Source organism: Seriola dumerili, unplaced genomic scaffold, assembly GCF_002260705.1.
Source record: "Seriola dumerili isolate Sdu_G_001 unplaced genomic scaffold, Sdu_1.0 BDQW01000002.1, whole genome shotgun sequence".
Lineage (NCBI taxonomy): Eukaryota > Metazoa > Chordata > Actinopteri > Carangiformes > Carangidae > Seriola > Seriola dumerili.
Genome location: NW_019174257.1, coordinates 974,299 through 998,309, shown reverse-complemented (window position 1 = coordinate 998,309; position 24,011 = coordinate 974,299). Strand labels below are relative to the sequence as shown.

Below are 24,011 nucleotides of genomic sequence, written 5' to 3'. Positions count from 1 at the left end.
ACAAGTTCTTCCAGCTGGAGTAGAAACCAATAAAAAAACAGGCCTGGAGATTAGGCACGCTGATATTTCCTTGCAGTACTGTATGTGACAGCAGTCTGATAGCAAACCAAATCTGACTTGGTTTGAAGCTACCTGCCTGCCTGCTTGACAGTCTGGGGAACTGAGGCTCCAGTAGCTGTTCCTCCTCCTTAACTGAGAAAACCAGCAGTGGTGATGTGGAGGGCTCCCCTGGGGACCTGCACACTTTGTTGCTTGAACACACACCCACACACATATTTCCAGATATCACACTACCTGCCTCACAGAAATGCCATGGCTCTCCTTTGACATCTAAATATCACTGTTATCCTACTGGACTCGTACTGTCCGTCATAACAACGCAGGGATTAAGACCTGACAACAGCAGCAGGAGGCGTGAGAAAGTCAAGACTCTGACTGCCTGTCACAGTAGGTTTAGATTAAATCTGAGAATCTGGGAGTGCAGTGGCACTTAACAGCAGAGGACATGGCTGAACAGTTCATCTGTTTGGGGTTAATGAACCTGAAAGAGACAGGTGTTGGTGGTTGGTGTAGTTTTAATGGAGAACTTTAAAGAGCCTATTGTTCTTCCTCAGCTTTCAGAAACAGAGAGGATGAAAGGATATTGTGTTGAACCAGCGGACTGCAAAATAATCTCTTTTTGGTGTGTGTTTAACCCATGATGATGGAAGTGTTGTCCAACAGGCTGGATTTCAGTACAGCATGGCAGAATGGTTTTGAGAGGTCAAGGACCCCTTTCAGAGAGATATGGATGGAAAAAGCTATGTGGAACCAAGTGTCTTATGTAAAGTCAGCACACAATTTATCTCCATCTCTCCACTTGCGCCTTCTCATAACTGGCTTTTTCAAACCACACACACACAAACACACACACACACACACACACACACACACACACACACACACACACACACACACACACACACACACAGACATGAGTAACTGGCCTCAGATAGAGCTGCATGTTGGACAGAACTCTGTAATTTCTTGTTTCAGCCTCCTGTGTGTGGAGGATAAACAAGACGCCTCAGTGCAGGAAGTAGACACTAATGTTTTGATGCACAACATTTAACAAACCTCACACCTCCCATCTGCTGAGGAGGCAATGACTCACTCACTGTAATACTGATGTGATGTGACTGTGCTGTCAACATCGTACATCACATGTAGCATTGAATATATTAGAAATAACGATTATATGATTTTGTTCTGCTGTCTTTTTGTTCTTTTATTTATACTTTATTCATATTGACAGAAAATAACATGAGTGGATCCAAAAGACCCAAAACTATCACAGTTATTTACATATCAATATTGCAAAAAAAACTGCAATCACACCTTAATCTGCACACACTGATATGTCCTATGCAAATGAAGTACATTGTCGCTATGTGCAGTACATTATGGATCAGGATAATGAAGGACTACTTAATAAGACATGACCTTTGAAGCGAACTTTAATCTTCTGGCATATGTCAGTAATCAAGACTGTTGAAAAAAAAAAAAACTCAAGAGGGTCAAAGTTTCCTCAGTCCTTCAGTAAATCAACCTCCTGCTAACAAGGCCTGCAATGATTTATGCCATGTTTCTCTACTGCTGTAGTCATTCATCTGCCAGTAATATGCCATCATTATGAGCTAGAACAATCTTGCCAGTCAGCCTTGGCCCTCTGTTGACCTCAAGAGCCTGCAGTTCCACAAACAGCCTCTAGAGGAGGCACTCTCTGTCTTTAGATACCCAAATTCCCCCTCCAGCTGGAGTTCAAGACCAGAAGGCAACCTTGTGGTAGCAGAATACGAGAATATATTATGGCTTCCATCTCATGTTACATGGCACACATACTCCCTCGCTCCCTGAAATACACACAGGCAGGCCTGCTCCCCTAAACATGACTAACCACTGGCTACTTCAATCATATGACCAAGGTTAGACGCAATGTCATTTGGCACTGAAAAAGGTAACACATCTCTCTTAAACTCAGCAAAGAGAAAATAAACTGTGCACAAAATATTGTGCAACAACCTATCATAGTCTTTTAATCAGTGGTCTATACAATGTATTATTATACAGCTCATGCAAAATTGTTACAAGGCAGAAATAAGTTAAACTAAATTGAGGCCCAGAGTGTACTTGCAAATGAAGAAAATCTGCAGTCTCATCAATCACACTGATATTGACTCATTGTTGTTACAGATAATTGATTAGCACAGTCAATACAACAGCTCTTCTGATAATCACACTGCAAGCTGTTTCAGTTATTTCATCTGAAAATGAATTTCTCAGTTGACTCTGATTTGATATCGTCTGCATCAATCACTTCCTCAGGTTTAATTGGAATCAATAAATACCTGAATAGAATGTGTTGATTTTCAGGAGCTCCTTCTCACAGGTCTGGAAAAACCGCTCCTCAAACTTGGCGTAGTATCTCTTCACTGTGTCTTCATCTGTGACTGGACAAAAAAAGAAAACAGACAGAAATTGTGATTATCTGTTTGCCTCCAGAAACAAATATACCTGTAGGTACTACTATATACTATGTGTAAATATGTAAAGCATTTATATTCTTGCTCCACCCACTTAAGACTTTTTTGATTATGTTGCTCTTTCCTGTGATTCCCTTTCATTACGTTACACATTGCTCACACATTCGGTAGCTGATAAATAATGCCAAAGAGCGGTTTATATTGTGATGAGAAGCACTGATCGATGAAGCCATGTCAAAGCTTTCTCTAAAGGATGGATCCTGGTCCTGGATGTTCCTGTTCTCCTGCTGCTTTCAGATTTTTGGTCAGAAGTCTTCTTAAAATGTTAGTTTACTGTCAAAGAAACATGGAATCCAAGTAGATTTACTGCAGCTTAGTGCAGAGTCTTAATTTTCAATAATGAAGGAAACGTACTGTTAAACAGTTCAAATAACAGTTACACGATCTTAGTAATTAAGTTGGTAGTTGAATGAAAAAAGTATTTGCATGTAAGTGAAAGACTAACTTATATAGCAGTATTAAAGTGTTCAAATCTATAAGCATAGGATAAAAGCTAACAACTTAATTCATTAATACAAAAGCAAATTTCATAACTGTGAATGATGTTGCCTACTATCAGTTAACACAGTGTAAGCAATTACTAGATTGAGCTAAGGCGATATATAGTTGCTTATTTTGGTGTCTATGTTCTGTGATGTAATAGTTGTCCTAACCAACTCTGCCAATCTTGCAAAAACTTATTCCTGTAGGTGTGTTCCTGTAGGGTTTGTCTGTACCACGGCGAACAGACATCCATTCAGAGTTACAATTAGATCAACAGCTTCCTCTCGTCTCTCTTCTGTCTGACAAAACCCTGAATGTCTTATTCAGGACCAGCCAATTCAATCAGCATTGATGCTCTGTCTCAAATAATCCTCTGCCTGATTCACAGCAAGCTACCTGACACCTGACAGAAATTGAAATGTGGAGCACTGATGAGGCCCATATACTTTGCATACACACACACACACACACACACACACATACAAACATGATGAATCTCCTTTGTTATGGTCACACATATGTAATATGCTCTAAACATGATTGCTTGTCAGTTCAGTTCTTTCATCTTCAGTTCATGCATCTTAAAATTACCTTTGAAAACACCAAGGCAAAACAATTTGATGCTAATAACAACCAGGTGTAACAGTTCCCTGCGAGATCAGACACATTTATCAAATATCATATAGTGATTCATCTAGAGCATGTACCTTTCATATTAATTACATCAATATTTGACATTTTAACATTAAGACCTGCAGCGTCACGAGTACCTAAATGTCAAATGAAGATTCATTCCAAGTAGCATCAAGAGAGATGTGGGTTTCTTCAGGATAACTGTCATATGGTGTCAGAGCCAATGCTGATACCACTTTGTAAACATTAGCTATTATATAAAGTGAACCCTGGCTACAAACTCGTAGATGGAGAGGCGTTCTATTCAACACAGTCATAAGAAAGAGATGCCTTAGGCAGCAGCCTGCCAATATCACAGCTCTATTCACACACAACCACAGAAACACACACATATAAAGCTAAATTTGCAGCAGGGGTGTGTAAACCTCTGATGAAAAGGTGAAAATATGTTTGACAGAGTCCAACAGCTTTACAAGGAAAATAAATGAGAAACTGCATCCTCATCTATTAATCAATTAAAGGTTAATTAAACAGTGAAAATACTGTACAGCCTAAAGTATACCTCTGAAGGACAAATCCTGTGGAGCATGAGAAATTTCCTACAGGAGATGTATGAGAACTGATGCATGTTGGTAAAACTCTGCGTATATCAAAGTAGTGCTCACTAAACATTCAAAACAAGATCATTACAGTAATGACAAAAGCTGAAAAATTGGCCCGTATACAGCTAACATTGCTTTACGAATAAACATGTAGTTTGCAAATAAGAGAAAATGTCCACTTTAGAGCAACAGTGACTTTATCTGGAGTAAAGAAGTGAAAGCCAGGAGAGACAGAGAGACAGAGGACAAGGAAACAGAGCTGTTGTAGTAGATGGGGTACAGATTCCGTGGTTTGGACTGAGAAAAAGTGCAAACTACAAAACAGAAAAAAAGAAAATGATGTATACGCTGCATATAAAGGAAAAAAAACAGGTAAACTGCTGGGAACAGTCCAGTATGAACCAATTACAGTAGGAAAAGGCATGAAAAGAACAAAATCATGAATGAGGGAGATGGAAAAGCAACTAAGTAGGAAGAAAAAAGACATAAGGAGGATGAAAAGATTCATCTACTAAAAGAAGTGAAATGTAGACAAACAAAGAAGAGAGAGAAACAGAGAAGGAAGCAGATGGTCTCCAATCTGCTTTGCACTTCTGCCCCATTGCGCAGTTCAGCTGCAGTCACAACTCCTTCAGCCTTACAACCTTGCAGAGCTCAGCCGCCTCAGCACCTTCCAGCTGACGGGCCGACTGGCTGGCTGCATGGATGGACGACTGTCTGTATGGAGGGATGCGTGCTTGAACTTGGAACTTGACTGGCTAGCCGCTAGCAGGTCGACTGAATGACTAGTTAGTGTGTCATGACAGAATGACTAATGGTCCAATACGCTCCTTCAGTTAGACCGGAGCAGCACACTGAGTTGCATTGTAACTCAAAGTAAAAGGTTACGCTGCTAATGAACACTTTGTAAGAAAGAGCACTAAAGGATAGACACACAGAATTGCAGGAGGGAAACATCAAGACGCAGTTAGTGAACTGTGGCTGATTTAACATCTACAGTATGTTTCCTATGCACCAAACATTACGTTTAAAATAAATCTGATAATGGTCACTTAGCATTAAAAATTGATCATGAAAATAATTGTCATTCAATAGCTGCGGCCCTACTGTTGAAATTAACCACCTGACGTAATTTAATCAGGTGAAAGAAATACATTTTTAGCATTTCTTTTCTGGAAATGCCAGGTGCCATTTGATCCCAAGCAGAAGCAGGAAAATGTCAACAGCATTACCTGCAATTTGCGAGGTTACATTTCTGAGTTTGTGTGGTTTTCTGATTTAATTGTCAATCGCTACATTACATTTGCAAGGATATCTTTGATGAATATTTATTTTGAGAAATTTCTCCCACCTGGATACTGACTAACAGATTGAGTGTGTTGGTGGGGGTGGAGTTGTGTTGGATGAAAGTGTAGATGTGAGGGCAGTTTGCAGGTAGAAGAGGGGTTATGAAATGGCCCTGCACCCGCGCCTCTTTGTTTCCCACTGACCTGGTGCACTGCTGAACACACCAGTGTAGGTGTGTATGTGTATTTCCACATATCAATCAATGCACACGCATCTGCTTTTGTTCATACACTTATGTGCATGAGGCATGTGAAGTGTAAGAACAAAGGAAGAGCCAGTCCTCACAGTGGGGTTTTGCTAAAATCTCTACAGCTGCTGAAACAATTCTGTCATCTATCTCGCCTCAAACTGCCACACACTTTACCATCATCCAGCATTAGCACAAATGAGCGTCATTAGCATCTCATAATTACATTGTCTCAATTCTTTATCTGCCTCCTAAGATGAGCTGAACAACAGCATAGATGCAATGAAATCTAATTACAAAAATAAAAACTGTAGTCTGTAGTCAGGCAAGAAACGTGGCATGTAGTGTATCTTTAATTTAATCTATGGTGCCAGTGTTCCTGTAAATCGGACAGCTTTTCTTTCAGCCACACAGTATGGGTTCTCATTATCACTTGTCGCAGTAGATGACAACAGAGATGGCTTCACAGGGTCCAACAGTGTTCACCAAAGGGATTCGAAGGTAGAGAAAAGTTTGGACATCGTGGGAAATGAGAACTTAAACAGAGTGACAGAACAGAAAATCTTTAGTATTCTCCTAAATCAAGAAATGAGTTGTTCCATAAGAATATACATGCAAATCTGGTGCAAATCCAGTAGGATCACTTTCTCCATGCTAATTACAGACACCAGAGCACAGACAAGACCCTCCTACCCATTCCTCTAGCCATGTTAAAAGGTCTCCTGCAGTCATAGATGCTCTGGCATTTGTTTCATGGTGTGTGTGTGTGTGTGTATGTGTGTGTGTGTGTGTGTGTGTGTGTGTGTGTGTGTGTGTGTTTGTGTGGCCAAGAGATGATGATGGAGCACTTCAGTAGGGAATAATGGTTCTGTCCCTGTAGGGCTATGGTGATATATGCCTCTGCTTACTCTCTCTCTCTCTCTATATGTGTGTGTGTGTGTGTGTGTGTATTTAAACTGTGTGCTTTGGACAGTACTTTAGAACTGACACTTCAAATGTCACTGTAACCCTTAGCTTTCAAATAACTACATGGACCTATTTAGTATGTGTGAGGACATTTTGACAGTAACCAATATCTTTCTGTATCCGACCAACCAGGGCTGAGAGTCTACAGCAGCTGAAGGGTTTTCATTTTGTTCTGTAGCTCTGTATGACCTCAGAGGAGCTGCAGGAGAGTTTAGTCGACACCGGACTGGTGGTGCACTGTTCCACTGTGCAGCGTTGATGCACAGACAGGGAAGGGTCATCAGGAGGAGGAGCCTTACCTGCGACCTCATCACTTAGGTCAACATGTAAAGTATATGAAGCAGCATCTGGATAAGCCAGAGTCATTTTGGAGTGCGGTGGACAGTTACATTTAAGTTAAAATTGAGCTCCAAAATCACCAAAGGTGTGTTTGTAGAAAAATGGAGCAGCACTTGATGAAAAGAACAACTTGGTAACTGTTAAGCACGTGGTGGTGGAGGAAATATTCTGCTTTGGGGTTGTGTATAGCAGCCAGAGGTACAGGAAACATTGCATAGATAGAGGGAAGAAGGTATTCCATAGTGGTGTGGGGCATAAAAACTAACTAACTAGTGCATGTGAAGAACTGCTGATCTTTTTAATGTCTGTCTGCAGGGGCTGCATTTACTTCTTTTCATTTCAAAAGTATATATGCAAATGTTATGGAATTTGCCAAGGGGTGCCCAAACCTTTGCATACAACTGCAACTACTATCAAGGATCTAATTTGTCTAAAGCTAATCAATAAAGAAAAAAATCAATATGCGGTTTGATTAGATTTAGAGACATTCAACTACTGTAAATCACAACCATAAATTGAGTAACTGCCAGCAGCAGTAAAGTCAACATCATGTTTTCTCACCCCCCAAACTAGTGGATAAATCAATTATTTGATTTCTCATTTATCAAGTAAAAAGAACAGCACACACACACACACACACACACACCCACACTTTTAGACCAACTAATAAAACAATTAATAAAAAAATGATCAGTAGTAAATAATTAAAAATCACTTGTGTCCATTGAATCCAAAATAAGAACTAAGGGTATTTCATATTTATTCAGTTTATAGTTAATATATAATATAATATTAAGCAAAGCAATCACATTTTAGATCTTGAGAACCAGAACTTGTATTTTTACTCAAAAAAAAAATTTGGTACAACATGCTAGAGATGAGTCGGTCCATGCAGTAATATATGTTCATTCACAGGCTTCATTTTCTCAGACAAAGAATTGTGCTGGTAGCTAGAAAAACAACTCTTGTCCTGCAGTATTCCCGGGGCGGCTTGTAGAAGTCAGCCCCCCTCTCTCCACTAACCCCTTCTTCTGTAGATTGTATAAATAAATGATGAGACAGCTTCCCCTGAACCCTACTTCTCTAACCCTCCACACACACACACCCCACCCCCAACTTCTTATATTCCCATACAGCCGTTCTATGACGCGACCCCATAAAACCAGCACATAAATCCTTCATGGAGACCCTCTAACTTGCTGACGGTGAGAAGGATTCAGAGAGGACAACAACCAACACAAACACATAAATGTCGCTCTGTATCACATCCTTCACAACTCAGAACTGCTTTAGGTCTTTTGCAAGTAAAGAGTTTGTTGGTTGAGCTTTCAATTTGGCTTTCTATTTATTTATTTATGGTTCACTTTTATTATATCGCCTGTTTCATGCTGAAAATCTGTCAGGGTTAAGTTAGGAGAGACAAGGAAGGTGTGAAGGTGCTGAGAAGAGGGGGAGCAATGGTTTCCTCTGTGCTAGCAGCTCAGATATCATCTGTCATTACAGTGGAGCCAGGAGAGAAGGTGAGGACACAGCATCAATCTCTTCACAGTCTCCAAAAACAAACAGTCCCTCCCCCCCTCGCAAACACACACAAATTGTATGTCCCTATTTTTATGCTCCATTTATCCCATTTAATGACACCTCAGCTTAGGATATAAACTATGTTCTGATAGTATTACTGTCTGGGGAGCTGAGGAGGCCATTACATTATGATTGTCACTGTATTAGCTTCTCTTATCTGTTCCCTGCAAGCACACAGGTATAAATCACAAACAAAGAGAAAGACAAACTGAGCTATAAAAGAGAATAGGATTGACTTAACTCTGGGCTAATATTAATCTACAGAGTCGAACAGAGAGAGAGCATAAAAACAACTTCAACATCCACCAGTCCCATGCTTTAAGGGAGGAAACACAACACTAAAACCAGCCAGACCACACACCCCCCTCCCATCTTCCATCTCGCCTTTTTTTTTTCCTCACTTATTCCCATTCGGCCCTCTAGCCACAATTAATTCTACCAATCATCTCTCTCATCGAGGCCAGGGGAGCATTAAGAATGCACACTCGCTTGGCTAGACTGCCTGCCTGGGAGGACCGGGGGCAGGATGAGGAACTACTGTAGCTCCCCATCTATTGTGTACTATTTATACTGCAAGACTGCAAGCTAAGCAGCTCCAAAAAATAAAATGCACTTCTGCAGAGTAGCGAAAATGATATGATGGAGAGAATCACACGTTCAACACATTCTGAGAAGTGTTAATATATTTTTCTGTGTGTATGTGTGTGTGAGAGGAGGAAAGTGAAAGAGAAAGAGAAAGGGAGACTGAGGCACATGTGATGGGTATATTACCAGCAGCCAAGTGAATACTTGATGAGAGGGAAAGAGTACATGCAAGAGGCCAGATGGGGTGTGAGATGATCCTGGGGACCAGAGGGAAAACACACACCCAGACACACTGAAGAACGCTATGAGAGAGTCGTGCAGAAGGAGAAAGAGAAAAAGAGAGAGACAGCAAGAGGGAGAAAGTGATGTAGGAAGTGATAAGGACAAAAAGCTGAGAAGGAAGAAAGATAGATGAAGCAAAACAACTGTAAAAGCAGTGACCATCAGTTCTTAGGAAACTCCTGGGACGAGTATTCTCAAAAAGGGGTCTCTGTTTGGTGTTGTTTTATTCCTGTCTCTCTGCCAAAAGGGTGGTGTTCGGTCTATAAAGGAGAGATGATTTGTGTATTAGAGTGGGATGTCACTTTAACATGTGTTGTGTGTAATTATATCCTCTATGTACATAAAAAAAGATATTAAAAGGAGCACTTCACCTGATTCACCTCTTGGTTCAGAATTCTTTCTTTATGTGGAGGAGTTTTTCCTCACAATATGAAGACAGTAAATATGAGAGTTAGGAATCAATCATGGGTGAAAGGTGAAACAGGTGTATACAACTGCACAGTTTTGTTATGTCATGTTGTTAGGTTGTACAAGGGGTGTAATTTTTCTGATGATGTATACAATATATGGTTTGGAGTAAATGGGCTAAAACAAATTGGTTACAATAGAAGATATTTTGACATTTCAGAGCAGGAAAATCACAGGTTTAAAAAACACAAATGAATGAAAGCTGAATTACATTTAGCTGATTCAGTTTCAGGGTCCTGGTATTCATGCTGCGTCACTGTCACTCTGTCATGGCAGATATTTGAGCAGAGCCATTATTAGTAGCACTTGCGCTGTTTCTACTATAACAAGTCAAAATGTCTGCTGTGAGAAAGGCCTGCTGTAGAAGACATGGAGTCAGTGGGTCACTTAATGTCCTATGTAGAAGTGGAAATTTCAGCTTATAAGAATTTTTTCCAGCTTCTTTTCCCAGAGACAGACAATGACTTTTACCTGAAAGTAACTTTATGACTCAGTAGATTTAATGGAGACAGAAAACTCTCCACTGTGCAGCCTTTGTAGCAATTACCTGAGTGAACCCTAAGTTGTTGAGACAGAGAGCTGATGGAAGTACGCTAACAGGCAAAGTTTCTGAGACTGACGTGAAGTAAGTAAGTAGGTCATGTTTGTTGTTATACAGACTTAGACTTTTGTCAATAATCTTTCCCCTAAAACAGAAAAAACAACAACGGATAGAGTCCACTAATGCTCATGATTGTGTGTGAGGACTTTTCATGAGCAAAACCTGCCGTGTCAGTTACCCTTGCCTTTTTTCAGCATGCTTCTAATAAGCCCTGATACTTTCTGCATCCCTATAAGCCGACATGTACACTCTCCAGTTGACTGCAGAACAGACACACACACATCGGGTACACCAAAGAAACAAAAAGCATTCTGGTGACTCGATTTGGAGTTCAGTGGAGGGCTAAATGGGCATGGTCCAAAGCACAGAGGAAGTAAAATGGGAATAAGGGAGATGGGGGAAGAAGTTAGATGAAACGGAATTGGACGGAAATGAGAAATAGGCCCCAGATTCTTCCAATTGGACAACCAAGAAGTCCACAGAAAGCAGTGTTATTGACCAGGGGCTGATGGGAAAGTTAATTACTCACGCTCTTTATTCTTTAGAGGGCAGTAAAAAACGCAAAGTCAGTCTGTGAATCTTAGTCTAAGCAATTCTCCCTCATTCACTGTCTTTATCGCTTCTCTCTCTCTCCCTTCCTTCCTCCCAGCCTCTTCTTATTTAACTAAGCTGCTGCTGTGAAGTGTTATCTCTGACAGTCAGAGCGAGGGAAAGTTTGGCCCAGACCTCTCTCTCTCTCTCTCTCTGTCTCTCTCTCTCTCCTCCCAGCACCACGCAGGGCCTTGAAGATCAGGATAGTTTCTCTGAGAGTCTCACTGACTCTCTGTATCTCTCTGTAGGTAGATAGAGACAGAGGGAAAAAGCAAACTGATAACAGTGTGAAAAAGCTGTCTGATTTATCTCATCCGGGAAAATGTTCGACTGGACTCCGCAGCTTCAATCACGTCTCTCAAACTTTGTCAGACATCTTAAGCCCTTTGAGATCCAGAATATTTAAAAATATGTTTGTCTATCAGGAATGTCTGCTACAGCGATATTATAAACTGAAATGAAGCACACATTAAACCCGCGGTCTGAGCGGAACTGTCTGCTCTGAACAAACTTTGTTTTGATCACCATGTGTTATATTTCTCATTCCAAGCCATTTCAATGGAAGCTTTTTAATGTGATATTTATTGTTAATATCACGTTTCAACACATGGTCTGCGACGTCTCGGATAATGCAGACTTTTCTCTTGTGGCAGCAGCCCAATAAAGGATGTGGGTAAGTATCAATGTCTCCGTATGCAAACTCACGCACTGCACACATCCCTCATACAACAATAATTGAAGCAAATCTAATCTTAAGAGATCATGTCTGTTTTCATAAAGAATCTTTCATAGAGACCAGTCACTGTGGAGCCTGTAAGGTGAGTGTGAGATGACTCGTCTGAGAGGAACTACATAATAGAGTTATACTTTTAAACAAAAACATGTATGCTAATATGCAATATCTCTTTTAATTCAAAACATGGTTTAATGGATATTATTGTTACCCCCATAGTTGGAAAAGATTGCATAACATACAGCACATCTCCCTTTAATTTCAAACAAAAAGCAGCCACCAATTTCTGATTTCTGGTTCAAAGTTTTTATCTGTTAACTGTCTGCATGACTGAGGTATCTTTGTTCCCATTTACCAATATTACAGTATTCTAAACTACAACCAATTATCAAAGTGAAATGACCCCTGAACAGGTCATTCAATCTGAGAAAATTAACCCAGGACACCTACTAGCTAGTCTTTAATTTGTTCATGTTATAAACGTTACTCAAATACTCCCTGCAGCATCTTACAAATCTGCACTCTGAAACATTGTTCTGTACTGAGACAGGGGACAGCATGATGGACACGCATGCATACCTGACTATGATAGTGCTTCCCACCACAATACAGAAGCCTAAAGTGGTTTGTGGGTATGAGTGATTTCTTCCTTTGTCTGCAATAGGGGAGCCAGCGTGTGGCAATGGCTACCTACAACCTCGAGTGCACTATACATGAAGTATATCCACGTGTTTATGGATTGGGGGATGCCACCGTTTTGATATTCATCTCCTCTAACGCAAAGCTGATGTCTGCATGTTAAAGTGCCGTGAATAACAGTTAGCAAAATGAATGAATAACTAATGAGACTGTTATGAAAGTGTACCTCTTTCCAGGATTAGCTGAATCAAAAGGACATGGTAACAAACAAATGCAGAGTTTAGTTGTTATGGTTTTCCTCCAGTGCTACTACAGTGCTTTTCAGTCACAGTTTGCAATTCAGGATTCCAAGGAGAGTGGATGAAACATCTGTGTTAGTAATGCACATCTGTCTACACGGGGTTGTTGACTTGAGATGCATTTGAGTTTTAATATTAGAAACTTTTCTAAAGCTCCTGGAAAGCCCGGTGAACATTTTTAAAAGTGCACTGTAGGTTTTTGATATAAGAGGTTTCATTTATTTCTCGAGGTGTGTCACTACATTGGTACTGGAGGTGTTTTATAAATCACAGAAGGTCAACTTTGTAAGTGCACACATGCTTGCATATGTATGAGCCTGTTATGACTGTGACCGGACAATATGGCACCACAGAGCTCAGGGACTCAACATGTCAGTCTGTTCTTGGAAAATTATTCACTGATTCACTGAGCTGGAAAAATGAAGATTATATGAAGCAAAACCTAATTAAAAAATTAGGGGAGCTGAGCTGAGAGGAAAGATGAGGAGACGGAGAAAGTGTGGAGTGTGGGGGAACGTGGGTGACAGGAGGCAGGCTGGTGGGTGAGTGAGTTTACACTATACTCATCAGTATAGTGTAAAATGGTAGCACATGCCAAAAGCCTGAGGAGAATTGGGGATTGTGTACGGATGCATTGTATTGTTTTGTAACATATACCATTTTACAATGTTAAACTTTATCTTAAGGGGAGGAGCTGAGTCCTTATCTACAGTTTAATGACCATTTCATACTGTAGAGTTAATTAAAATAATTTATGGTCTGTTACAAAAACAGGTAGAGGCACACAGAAACTACAGAAATGACTTCCATACTGTTAAGTAATCTATTACTTAATTTTGTTGTGCTTTATTTCTCACCACAGTATCTCCTCTGGAGGATCAAAGCACAGGAAACGAAATAAATTGCATCGTGTGAACACTGTGAATAGATACGGTTAGTCTCCAGCCTCTCTTCAAGATCACCAACTGACAGCTTAACCCCATTAGTCAGGGCTGCTCTACATGGTCATGCCTCATTAAGATAACAATAAGGTTTATGTTCTGCTCTCGGTGTTACACAAACATGATTGATATTAATCATCATCCAGTCTGTGCAGAGAGAGCAGAGAGCATCAGAAATGCTTGACTGTGCTGCTGATGTCTCATTTTACCACTCTGCTGGAGAGGGGGGGTGGATGCTCTAATCTCTTTCTTTCGCAAGTCTTTTCCCTTTTGCTGCCTCTTCGTCACTTCTTATTCAGCTCCTCTTGAAGAAAAATGTATGTTTACCTCCGCTTCCTCTATCACCTCCCTCCCTTGTTGTTCCTCCTCTCTCTATCTCTTCTCTTCACTAAGCCTGTTCTGTTGATCCATACGCAACCACCTGAAAGGAAAAAGTGTGGCATCCTCGGCGCACTGCATTTAACACAGAACAGGGCCAGGTCTGTACTGGGAGGCCACAGAGGAAGTTTGCTTGCAGCTGCATGGCACTTCTTTTAGCAGTGGTGTACTGTCAGAAGGAAGAGTTCAAGAATTCAATTTGAACAGAGGAACAGAGTAGCTGTCCTGTATAGGTTTTGCATGATCTTACATCATCTACATCAGCAGCACAGTAATCTGGTTGGCCTGCTGTTACACTGGCAACACACAGCCTGTCATAAGACAAAGGAGATCTCTGGTCAGCATGACTGGAAAAAAATGTGATAAAAATTTCTCTGGGGTTAATATGTGAAGAGTCATATTGCAGAATGAGGCACCTGCATTTAAAGTGGAAAATTAAATTGCGATAAGATCGTTCTAAAAGAAACAAAATGGATTAACACTTGCTGCCACCTGATTTGTTGTGCACCTTGGAAACACTTGACACAACTGATGGATAGAATAAGGAAATTAACTCCCTTACCACTGAAGCACCCAAAACAAACTGTAAGCCCGGGGCAGACTTAATGAAAAAGGCAGACTCTCAATAAAATGAATAAACGATGGCATAAATGTGAGAAAAGCTACAGACAAAAGCAGTTATGGACAAAAAAAAGAGTAACAGAAAACAGTAAAAATGTCATTGCTTGACCTTGAATTTTAAATAAACATTTAGGGAAATCATACGCTGATTATAGTACCCAAAGTGTAAATTAGGGGAAAAAATCCTTTATTCAAACACTGCACCCAGAGCTAAAATTGCCCTCTGGAGCAGGGTTGCTTTTTGACGGCTATAATAACACACAGCCACCAGGTTGAAAGAAAATTGCTCTTCCATTTCAGCGTCTGTGTGCGTGTTTGTGTGTGTGTGTCTGTGTGTGTGCGCATGCGTGCACTATAAATTTGCGTTTGAGTAACTGTGTGTGTCCTGTCCCATTTTTGAGAGCTGGTTGGCTGGGAGTGACATTGTCATTATCGACATCTCTCCCCACTCCCCAGGATCCTGTAGCCATTAGCAACCAACTCTGGGAGATGGCCTCTCCTCTGCTGCAGCCAATTGCTTTCCCATCACCGTGTCACTGTGTGCACGCATGCGAATGAGCAGGTGCTCCTCTTTTTGTGTGTGTATGTGTGTGTGTGCACTCATATCTGGATTTGGCTCTATGATAGCAACATGATTGAGCGTATCAAGGTTGATTATTTGATAAAATGCAGCTTCACTGTTTCTCATTTATTCCTAATTTATTCCTACGTTAAGACAAATTCTCCACGACAGCATTATACCTCCACAGTGACAGAACAACAAAAAAAGAACACACACAATTCACAGCAGGCATGACGGACAAAAAACTGCATACCAGGAGGAAGCAGCCAGCATAAAATAATCAATAGGTGTTGATTGGGCCTACTCAGTACCTTTGTATTGCATGGCAAGCAACATCCTTTTTTCTGTGCAGGCGGCAATCAATACTGTGATCTCTGCTTAGGCCGGGCTGCACATCTCACTGAGCAGAGGAAAAGAGCGGTACACACCAACTGACTGTGAAATGAGACTGAAAAGCACCAGGCCATGATAGATGACCCAATAAAACAACATTGGAGGCCCAGTTTCCCAGAACACAAATTAAGCTGAATGCATGTTCCTAAAAGGCATCAGAGGAGAGCGTTTTAGTTGTAGGCGGCATATTATGTTTACTTCCGGCTCAAAGCCAAGAATCGAAAGAGAAAAGGCAGGAAATACACAGCTGCAGCACTGAGCATATATTATGGCTCTTTATAATGAAGTTACATATATTCATAGCTCTGAGCTCTCTCAGCACAGGGAATGAATAAAATTCCTTGCTCAACGGCACCTCAGAAACAGCTGTTGAGGATTCATTCCCCCTGTCTAGACTCTCTCAGACAAACTGCAGATTTGGCAGTATTCTAACCTTTAGATTGACACTGACCCTTTACGTAGTGGAGTCAACACTCCAGGCACTTGTTGGCACAGTAACATGAAAAGCCTTTTATATTGAAGGCCCCGCTGGGAGTGTGTGTTTATAAAAAGAACTCCTCTCCTTCCCGTCTGGCCTGGAATCTCTATTGTGTTTTAGAAAATATCACAGATGTGGGAGAAAGAAAAACAACTTTAGATTTATTTTGTATCATCTGATTTGATGCAACTGTTGCCATAGCTTTGTATAACGACTATACAATAAACTTAATAAGATGTTAAAGCTCAGCAAAATGTTTCTATTTTTTGAGGACAGTAGTTGATGATCACAAATATTGACTGAACCCTTCAAGACTGTAAGAATTTGATTCTGTATATGATGAAATTAATATTCTTTTTCTGTATCACAGGTTTAATAATATACCAAATACATTGCTCATTTATTCAGTGCAGATAAGTATAGATAAATAGCAACAGATATCCAACACTTATCAAGTATGCTAATAAGTCTTTCTCTCTGTTACCATGGGAGCTAGTCATGTGACAGATCACAGGGGTGTGTCCTTAAGGATCTAAGAATACCTGAGAGAGAGAGATCATATATTATAGCTGCATTAGTGGCTGGCGGGTGAGTTTAATCAGGCCAGTAATAAAAGCAGGGTGGGCTGATGGAGGAGCGTCCTCTGGGAGTTGCAGCTCTTTGTGTCTCTCAAACCCCTCTGGACCAGGACAACCTCTCCCTCTCACCCCCACATCACCATGTTCCCCACCTCCACTTAAAATTACATTTCCCATATTTCCCTCATCTCTCCAACCTTCTCCTTCGTTTTCCCACATTTATATCTAAGAAGTAACAAACAAGAGGCTAAACCTTGTTCTAACCACTGCCGCTACATCAGACCTAAGACCTTCAAACAAAGCATCCCTCTATGTGGAGACACACCTGTACCTCACTCCTATGGCTCCTCAACCCTCCCTTTGTGCCGAGCGGCACCCCCAGTATATGATGGATTTGACAGGGAGGGCCCTTGTGGCCCAGCCTAGCTGATGGGTTATTCATTATAGCAGGCCTTAACAGTCCTTAAAGGACCCTAAAATGCCACAGAGCAGAGCTGTACTCAACACAAACACCTTTATTGTGATGGATGTGGCAGCACGGCCTGTGGATGTGGCCTGTTGGATCTACAGGTATCAACCCTGCTGCTCTCTGTGACAGAGTTGGACTTTTTTAATGTAGGCTGGTGGTCTTACATGAGTGGAGGTAATTAATTACATTTAGTTAATTACATACTTAGCAGCAAAGCTTGTTAGAGTGCTTATACTTTTATTCAGTATTAGTGCTACTGTTCTATCCACCATAGTAGTTATAGCAGTACTATATCACTCAACAAAAAACATACACTGCCTATTGTCTGCTTTGTACTGGGCTGCACTTTAATTCGATCATCTTTGAACATTTATTCTAATCTTTAAGTTTGTCTGTATCTTTCATGACTGGTGGATGGATTTGAATGTGAAATCAGTATCATCAAACGGATCTTTGATTATCTTGCTGTCTTTTTACACATGCATTCTAGAGGCGACCTGCACATTGAACAAACATTGTATTTTAATTTTATTTTTGAGATTTTCTGAGAGAGATTACATGTTTTGGTAATTACTAACAACAAATTTACAATTATTTAAACATTGTCTGATAAAATGTTTCTGCTGTTTAATTCTGATGAGTTCCGACTGAGTGGTGCACTTGGTCAGACAGCATGTTCCTGGGTTTGAAGTTTGTCTCTTTCTAAACTAACTGATAGAAACGCTTCATTGGTTCATATCAAAAATCTGTTAATGTTTTATAGAGCAAAGCTACAGTGCGCTCACAGGGTCACTGCTTGGGCTTCATTTGCTTTTAGTCGCTCATCAGGTGTATATGATTGTGCAACATGTTCATATCTGTGCCTATTTGTGTGTGTGTGTGTGTGTGTGTGTGTGTGTGTGTGTGTGTGTGTGTGTGTGTGTGTGTGTGTGTGTGTGTGTGTGTGTGTGTGTTTGTGTGTGTACCTGCAGCTCTGAGCTCATGAGTGTGTTTTGAAGCAGCACTGTGGGGGCATGTAACCCTCACATATACATGCACTTGTAAACACAGACTAACACACAAACTTGCACTTATGCCTCACAATTACTGTCTGACTGACGAATGTTCACATGTCCAGTGCTAATGTCACAGCCAGGAAGGAAACAGTTTCACAGTCATTGCCTGTATGGTGCTTCAGGCAAACATAGACTTCAGGCCATAAGCACCTGTAACTTTATCTGAGAGCATGTTCAGTCTGAATTATATTTGTCTCCACACCACTAGACACATAGCAGTTCCCCAAGCTGTCTGTCTGTCTATGAACCATCCTGTGGAGGAGCCCAAACTGCTGCAGTGTTTCCCTAACTATCAACAGTAGCTGTGACAGTCCAAAGGTCCTGTGTGGGCTGGCAGGCTAAAGAGGAATGATTACAGCTGAGTGGACTTTGGCCTCGGGGCCAGCAGGAGATGGATAGAGGCCAGAAAACAGAGCTAGTGACAAACAAGGCATCTGCCGAGAGGGGGACAATACAATGCTGAGAAAGAGAAAACACAGCTGGAGGTTCAACCAACTAAAAGAGTAGATGATGGTCATTTCTCCATTAAGTGACCTCTGACATTCCACAATGAAAGAATAAATTATTAGCTGTAATAATAAGCATCTACACAAATTCTTTTCAAGTATATTGACCTCTAAAAGCAACCCTTTCATGTGCATTCACAGCAAATCACCGCAGTGCTTGTTTTTGAAGTAACATGCTCTCTTTCTGTCTTCATCCACCTCTCATCTCATTTTTCCTCTGTTCAGCTCATGAAGGAGGAAGGTGTAGCCCCTCCTCTGAAATTCCTAATGAGGCTCTGTGTGTGTTATATGTGTGGTTTTGTGTGTAGTGTGTATGTGTGTGTACATTACTGAATGCATTGGCCCGGTAATGGGTGCAGCTGCCTCACTGCATTACCATGGATACAGCTAGATGTCAATCTAAAGAATTCTATTATGTCCTGTTTGTCCCTCCTGAAAATCCTTAACAAGGAAATCCTTAGGCCCATTTCACGTCTAATTACACACATAAACAGAAGATAGCAAAAGAGCACAGTCCTTTCATTCATTCACTGGAGTGATTTATAAATGTACAGTCTTGGACCTAACTAAAAAGCAGCCATTGTAAGACTGCTACGAACTATCATTTTTATTTTTGATTAATTAGGTGTTTGTTTGTTTTTTTAATTTCGAGATTAATTTACAAAATATAAGAACATTGGAAAGTGCCTATCACGAGTACTCAGAGCCCAAGGTGACCTTGCAATTTTCAATTTACAATGATATTTAACAGAAAATTAGCAAATTCTCACATTTAAGAAGGAAGATCCAGTTAGTTTTTTTTGCTTGATAAATTACTGAAACAGTCAAATAATCAATTAATCAACTAATCATTTCAGCACTAACACAGTCCATCTTGACACAAACACTGCTTTCTGTGCAATATTTTTTTTTTTTTTTGTGTGACACACCTCAAGCTCCTGCTGTGGCCTGTCTATAGCGACCTTTATCAAATGGGACCTTTGTGTCCGATATTGTGGTTATTAGTATTCTAATGTCATTCTAATGCCAGTGAGGAGGACACCAGGGGCAAATTGATCTAAGTCTGCTCTACAGTCACTGTGTCACTGTGTGTGTGTGTATTCATGTGTGAGAGAGAGTGTGTGTGTGTGTGGGCATGTATCTGCCATCTATAAGCAGCAGCAGCAACAGCAGCCTCCCATCTCCAGTGTTCAGACTGCTAATGTGAAAATGATGAGCCAGTCCCACAATGAATGATAACAACACAAAGGTTGAAGGGTCAAATGCTGCTGATGAAATGTTCGTATTTCTGCTGTTGTACCTACTGTGAGGACCTACACACACACACACACACACACACACACAAACAAGAACTCAGACATACAAAAACAGATACACACATCCTTCACTCCTCATCCAACAGAGAGGGTAGATGAAAGAGCCTGTAGCTGTGGTTGGAGGATGGGAGGATGGGGTGGATGCTGGGTGAGTGAGAGGGGGTGTAGAGAAAGCGTGGGCGACTGACAGACAGACAACAAAAGACCAGCACTGCCCCGAAGTTCAAAAGAGTCCTTTCAACCAAGCATCTACCAACGTGCACACAAGTACACATGCTAACGCCGACAAACATGGTTTCACTGAATCATCCTTAATCCACTGGTAGAACTGTACTCTCACACACTGCTGCGTTTGTTGTGAAATAGAGCTCTACAGTGACATTTAACTGACTACATGAGTATATATTTATGAATCCTTGAAATCATTTATCCCTCTGTATTGGGTAATCGGGGGAATACTCCAGAGTCACACTCAATGGCCACACTCTAAATGATGCTTTTCCTTTCCAAGGGCTCTTGAGGATGGTATGGACATTTTCTCACCAAGACAAACACAGAAACATTAATGCATAAAGACACTTAAAGATCTCTTCCTCCCTGCTGTTTGTTTGAGAAGAGGACTTAAGTATTCTTAAATTCTGTAATTCAGCTGTAGGTCTATGCAATTATTCAAGTAATGTTTGTCATCCATTAAATGCATACAATTCACTCACAACCTACAGAAAAACAGCAAACAAAACTGGAGAATGCAAATGACCTTCAGGATGTGGTTAGTGAGAGAGTTGCCGAGGTAAAAGAAAGGCATTTCTACACTATGGCATTAAAACATCGGCTCTCTTTAAAAAACACCACAACTTAAGTGGCAAAACTCCACAGGTGGCATCGGCTTTGTGGTCTTAGCTGCAGCATTACCCCCAGTGGATAACAATTATCTGTAATGTACATCCCCCTGTCCATTTCATCTACATAAGTAACATCTGCTGCGGCGAGTCCTCCCACACATAGATATAGAGCAACTCGCCCTATCTCATCAATTTCATAACTATGTCGTAATTCACCATATGGATGAGATTATGATACAGTCGCTCCTCTCTTCAATGACAAGACAGTTCTCTTATACAGTTTACTACTTACTACACTACAATAAGTGAGGCTATAGGGACAACAGGGAGAAGGATAGCAACACATTGACAGACCAGGATCCAAGCCGTAGCTCTCCAGGGACACACTTTAAGCCCGTAACAGCATAGAGCTTGTGCCAAAGCCAAATTCTGCTGCAACACTGCTGGTTTAACTGTGTCAGCCCCTGAGAGTCTGTCTCTTAGGGACAGGGTTGTTATTGAAAGCGAGAACAAGAGTTCTCTCAAAAAGCACACAAGCACATGAACGAACAGCCATAACTAAAACACCGTTAACAGGATTGTGGAGACACCAGAGTTTGGTTGTAAGCGGTTGATATGAAAGCGCAGAGGGTGACTGAGAATAGAGAACATGAATAAATAAATTCAAGAAATTTGTCACTCTAACAAGGCTTAGATAAATAGGCTGCAAAGTACGCCTAGAAGTTCTGTGCAACTCAAGAGGAGACAGAAGGAATGTCACACATACTTCAGATAAATCTGCAAAACAAAACACTAATACAAATTTCTTTGCACATTAAAACAGCCAGATATATCAGTCAAATAAGTCTTTGGAAAAAAAAAGTTGTACATATAAAAAATATAAACAAATAAATTTAATTATTTTTCAGCATTATCAGTGAACTAAAATTAGGCCTATTAGTGCTGCCATAGTCAAATAGTTTATGCTTTGTCTGACCATTTATCTGCTTAGATAGATAGTTTTCCTGAGTCAATCACTCTCCTCACTCCAAATATCATGTGTGAAAGAGAGAGAGAGAGAGAGGGAGAGAGAGAGAGAGAATAAAGGATAAGATCAGAGGCATGCAGTAAAGCAACAATGTAGGATGGATTGTTTGCTGCAGAATTTAAGAGCTGAAAGCATCTGGCCTGACGCTTTTCAACTAGCTATGTTTAATCTGCAAAAACACTTTGGTTGAACAGAATTTACATAATTGTAGCACTTATTGCACCATCACTGAGAAAGTGAGCGGTACTCCGCCCAGTGAGAGAACTGTTGTCAAGGCAACTGAGGCGAGGGTTCAACAGGAGAATGTCACTGGCCTTGAGAGACAATCAGAGAGGGAGGGGCTGAGGTAGCTGAGGTGGTGTCAACAACAGCAGCTGACGGGAAGTCACTGAGTCTGTAAAGAGTACAATGCTGAGCAGGTAGGTGAGGCCAGATCAAATCATTTCACAGATAGAAAAAACATTGATCCTCGATGCTTCTGCTGCTCTGAGGTGCACATATCCAACTCACAGTAGGTGATTTAGCAGGTTAAGGAACATTGTAATGGTTCTACTTAACTACAGTCCAGCTGTGGAGAACCAACTCTAGGTCTGTTTATGCTCTCCTGGCCACTCAACTGACCACTGAGCACATTAAGTTTAATGAGTTAATCTGCTTTGTGTCCGCAGATAAATGACCACAGAGCCCTAGCATAAATCTTTCTCTCTGTCCATTTCCTGCTCTTATACTCAAATGTCTACCTCTCTCGTTTTAATGTCTTTATCTCACATTTCCATTCTCACTTTTCTCTTAGTAATGCATGGCTGAAAAGGTCAGAAAGCTATTTTATGTTTCTCAAAGTAAAATATGGTGTGTATTTTTCTGCATGTGCGTGTGTGCATGATTAACACCGTGCCTGAAATACGAATACGTTCACAGGATGGCAGCGTTCCGTGGCCAGCTCCCAGAGGGACGAAAACGAGCCACCTCTGACGAACCACACACACACACACACACACACACACACACACACACACACACACACACACACACACACACACACACACACACACACTTTATCAGTCTTCAAGAAATTAGCAGGCGGTCTGCTGAGCTCAGGGTCTGGAGTGAAGCCAGAGCATGCAGCAATGAAGAAAGAACCACATGGCGCAGCTAGTGTCCAGTGGTCCAACAAGAGCACTGTATCTACCTTACTGCTTTTGGTCTTAACAAACAGAAGAGACAAGATTATAATGTATTACAGGTGGTCATTACTGCAAAATAAGTTCTGAAATGTTTTGAACCTGTCAGGGTTCATCCTCTGAGAACTATGAATATCCACAGCAAAATTGAATGGAAATCCAACTTTTATTATTTTAGATAATCTGTTACAGATAAAACTGTCCATCAAGTGTAAATTATGACCTGATGATAGCACTATCCTAAATGTCATGGTATCTTGCTCTGGACCTAAGTGATGGACTGACACAGGGGCTGTCAGGTGAACATCACTATAGGCTCCAACACTAACAAGATAAATAGATAAATAATATCACAAGAATTTGAGAAATCCATTTTTTTGTTCACTTGCATGTATTTGTCTAATGTACTGTAAATATCTTAATACTGATGCAGTGACAAATGCAGACACACACACAAACACATATACACACAGTCATATAAAGAATGAGAACGAGAGATGAAGAGATACAGTGATACAGAGGACGATACAGATCCATTACATAGACAGATAAAGACATTCTCAGCAGAATCAACAGATTCTCTGCAGAGCACTTATGCTGTCCGTCACTTTGCCAAGGCCACTAACACAGTGAGGGATGGCTGTATCCAGGCAACCGGGCGGCTAGCATCAGCAGCTTGTATCTAACCACCATCAACCAATCGCATGCATCAACTCCCACCTTAGCCAATCATGACTGATGTCAAG

At 40.8% G+C, this 24,011-nt stretch overlaps 1 protein-coding gene across 1 annotated transcript in view; it reads right to left on the bottom strand.

The window, feature by feature from the left end:
• The window catches only part of LOC111240185 (xenotropic and polytropic retrovirus receptor 1 homolog), a 75,868-nt gene that overhangs the window by 25,543 nt on the left and 26,314 nt on the right, over positions 1-24,011 (bottom strand). The window contains exon 3 of the mRNA XM_022770185.1: positions 2,388-2,489. Coding sequence (XP_022625906.1) covers positions 2,388-2,489 — 102 coding nt within the window. The remainder of the gene's footprint in view (positions 1-2,387; positions 2,490-24,011) is intronic.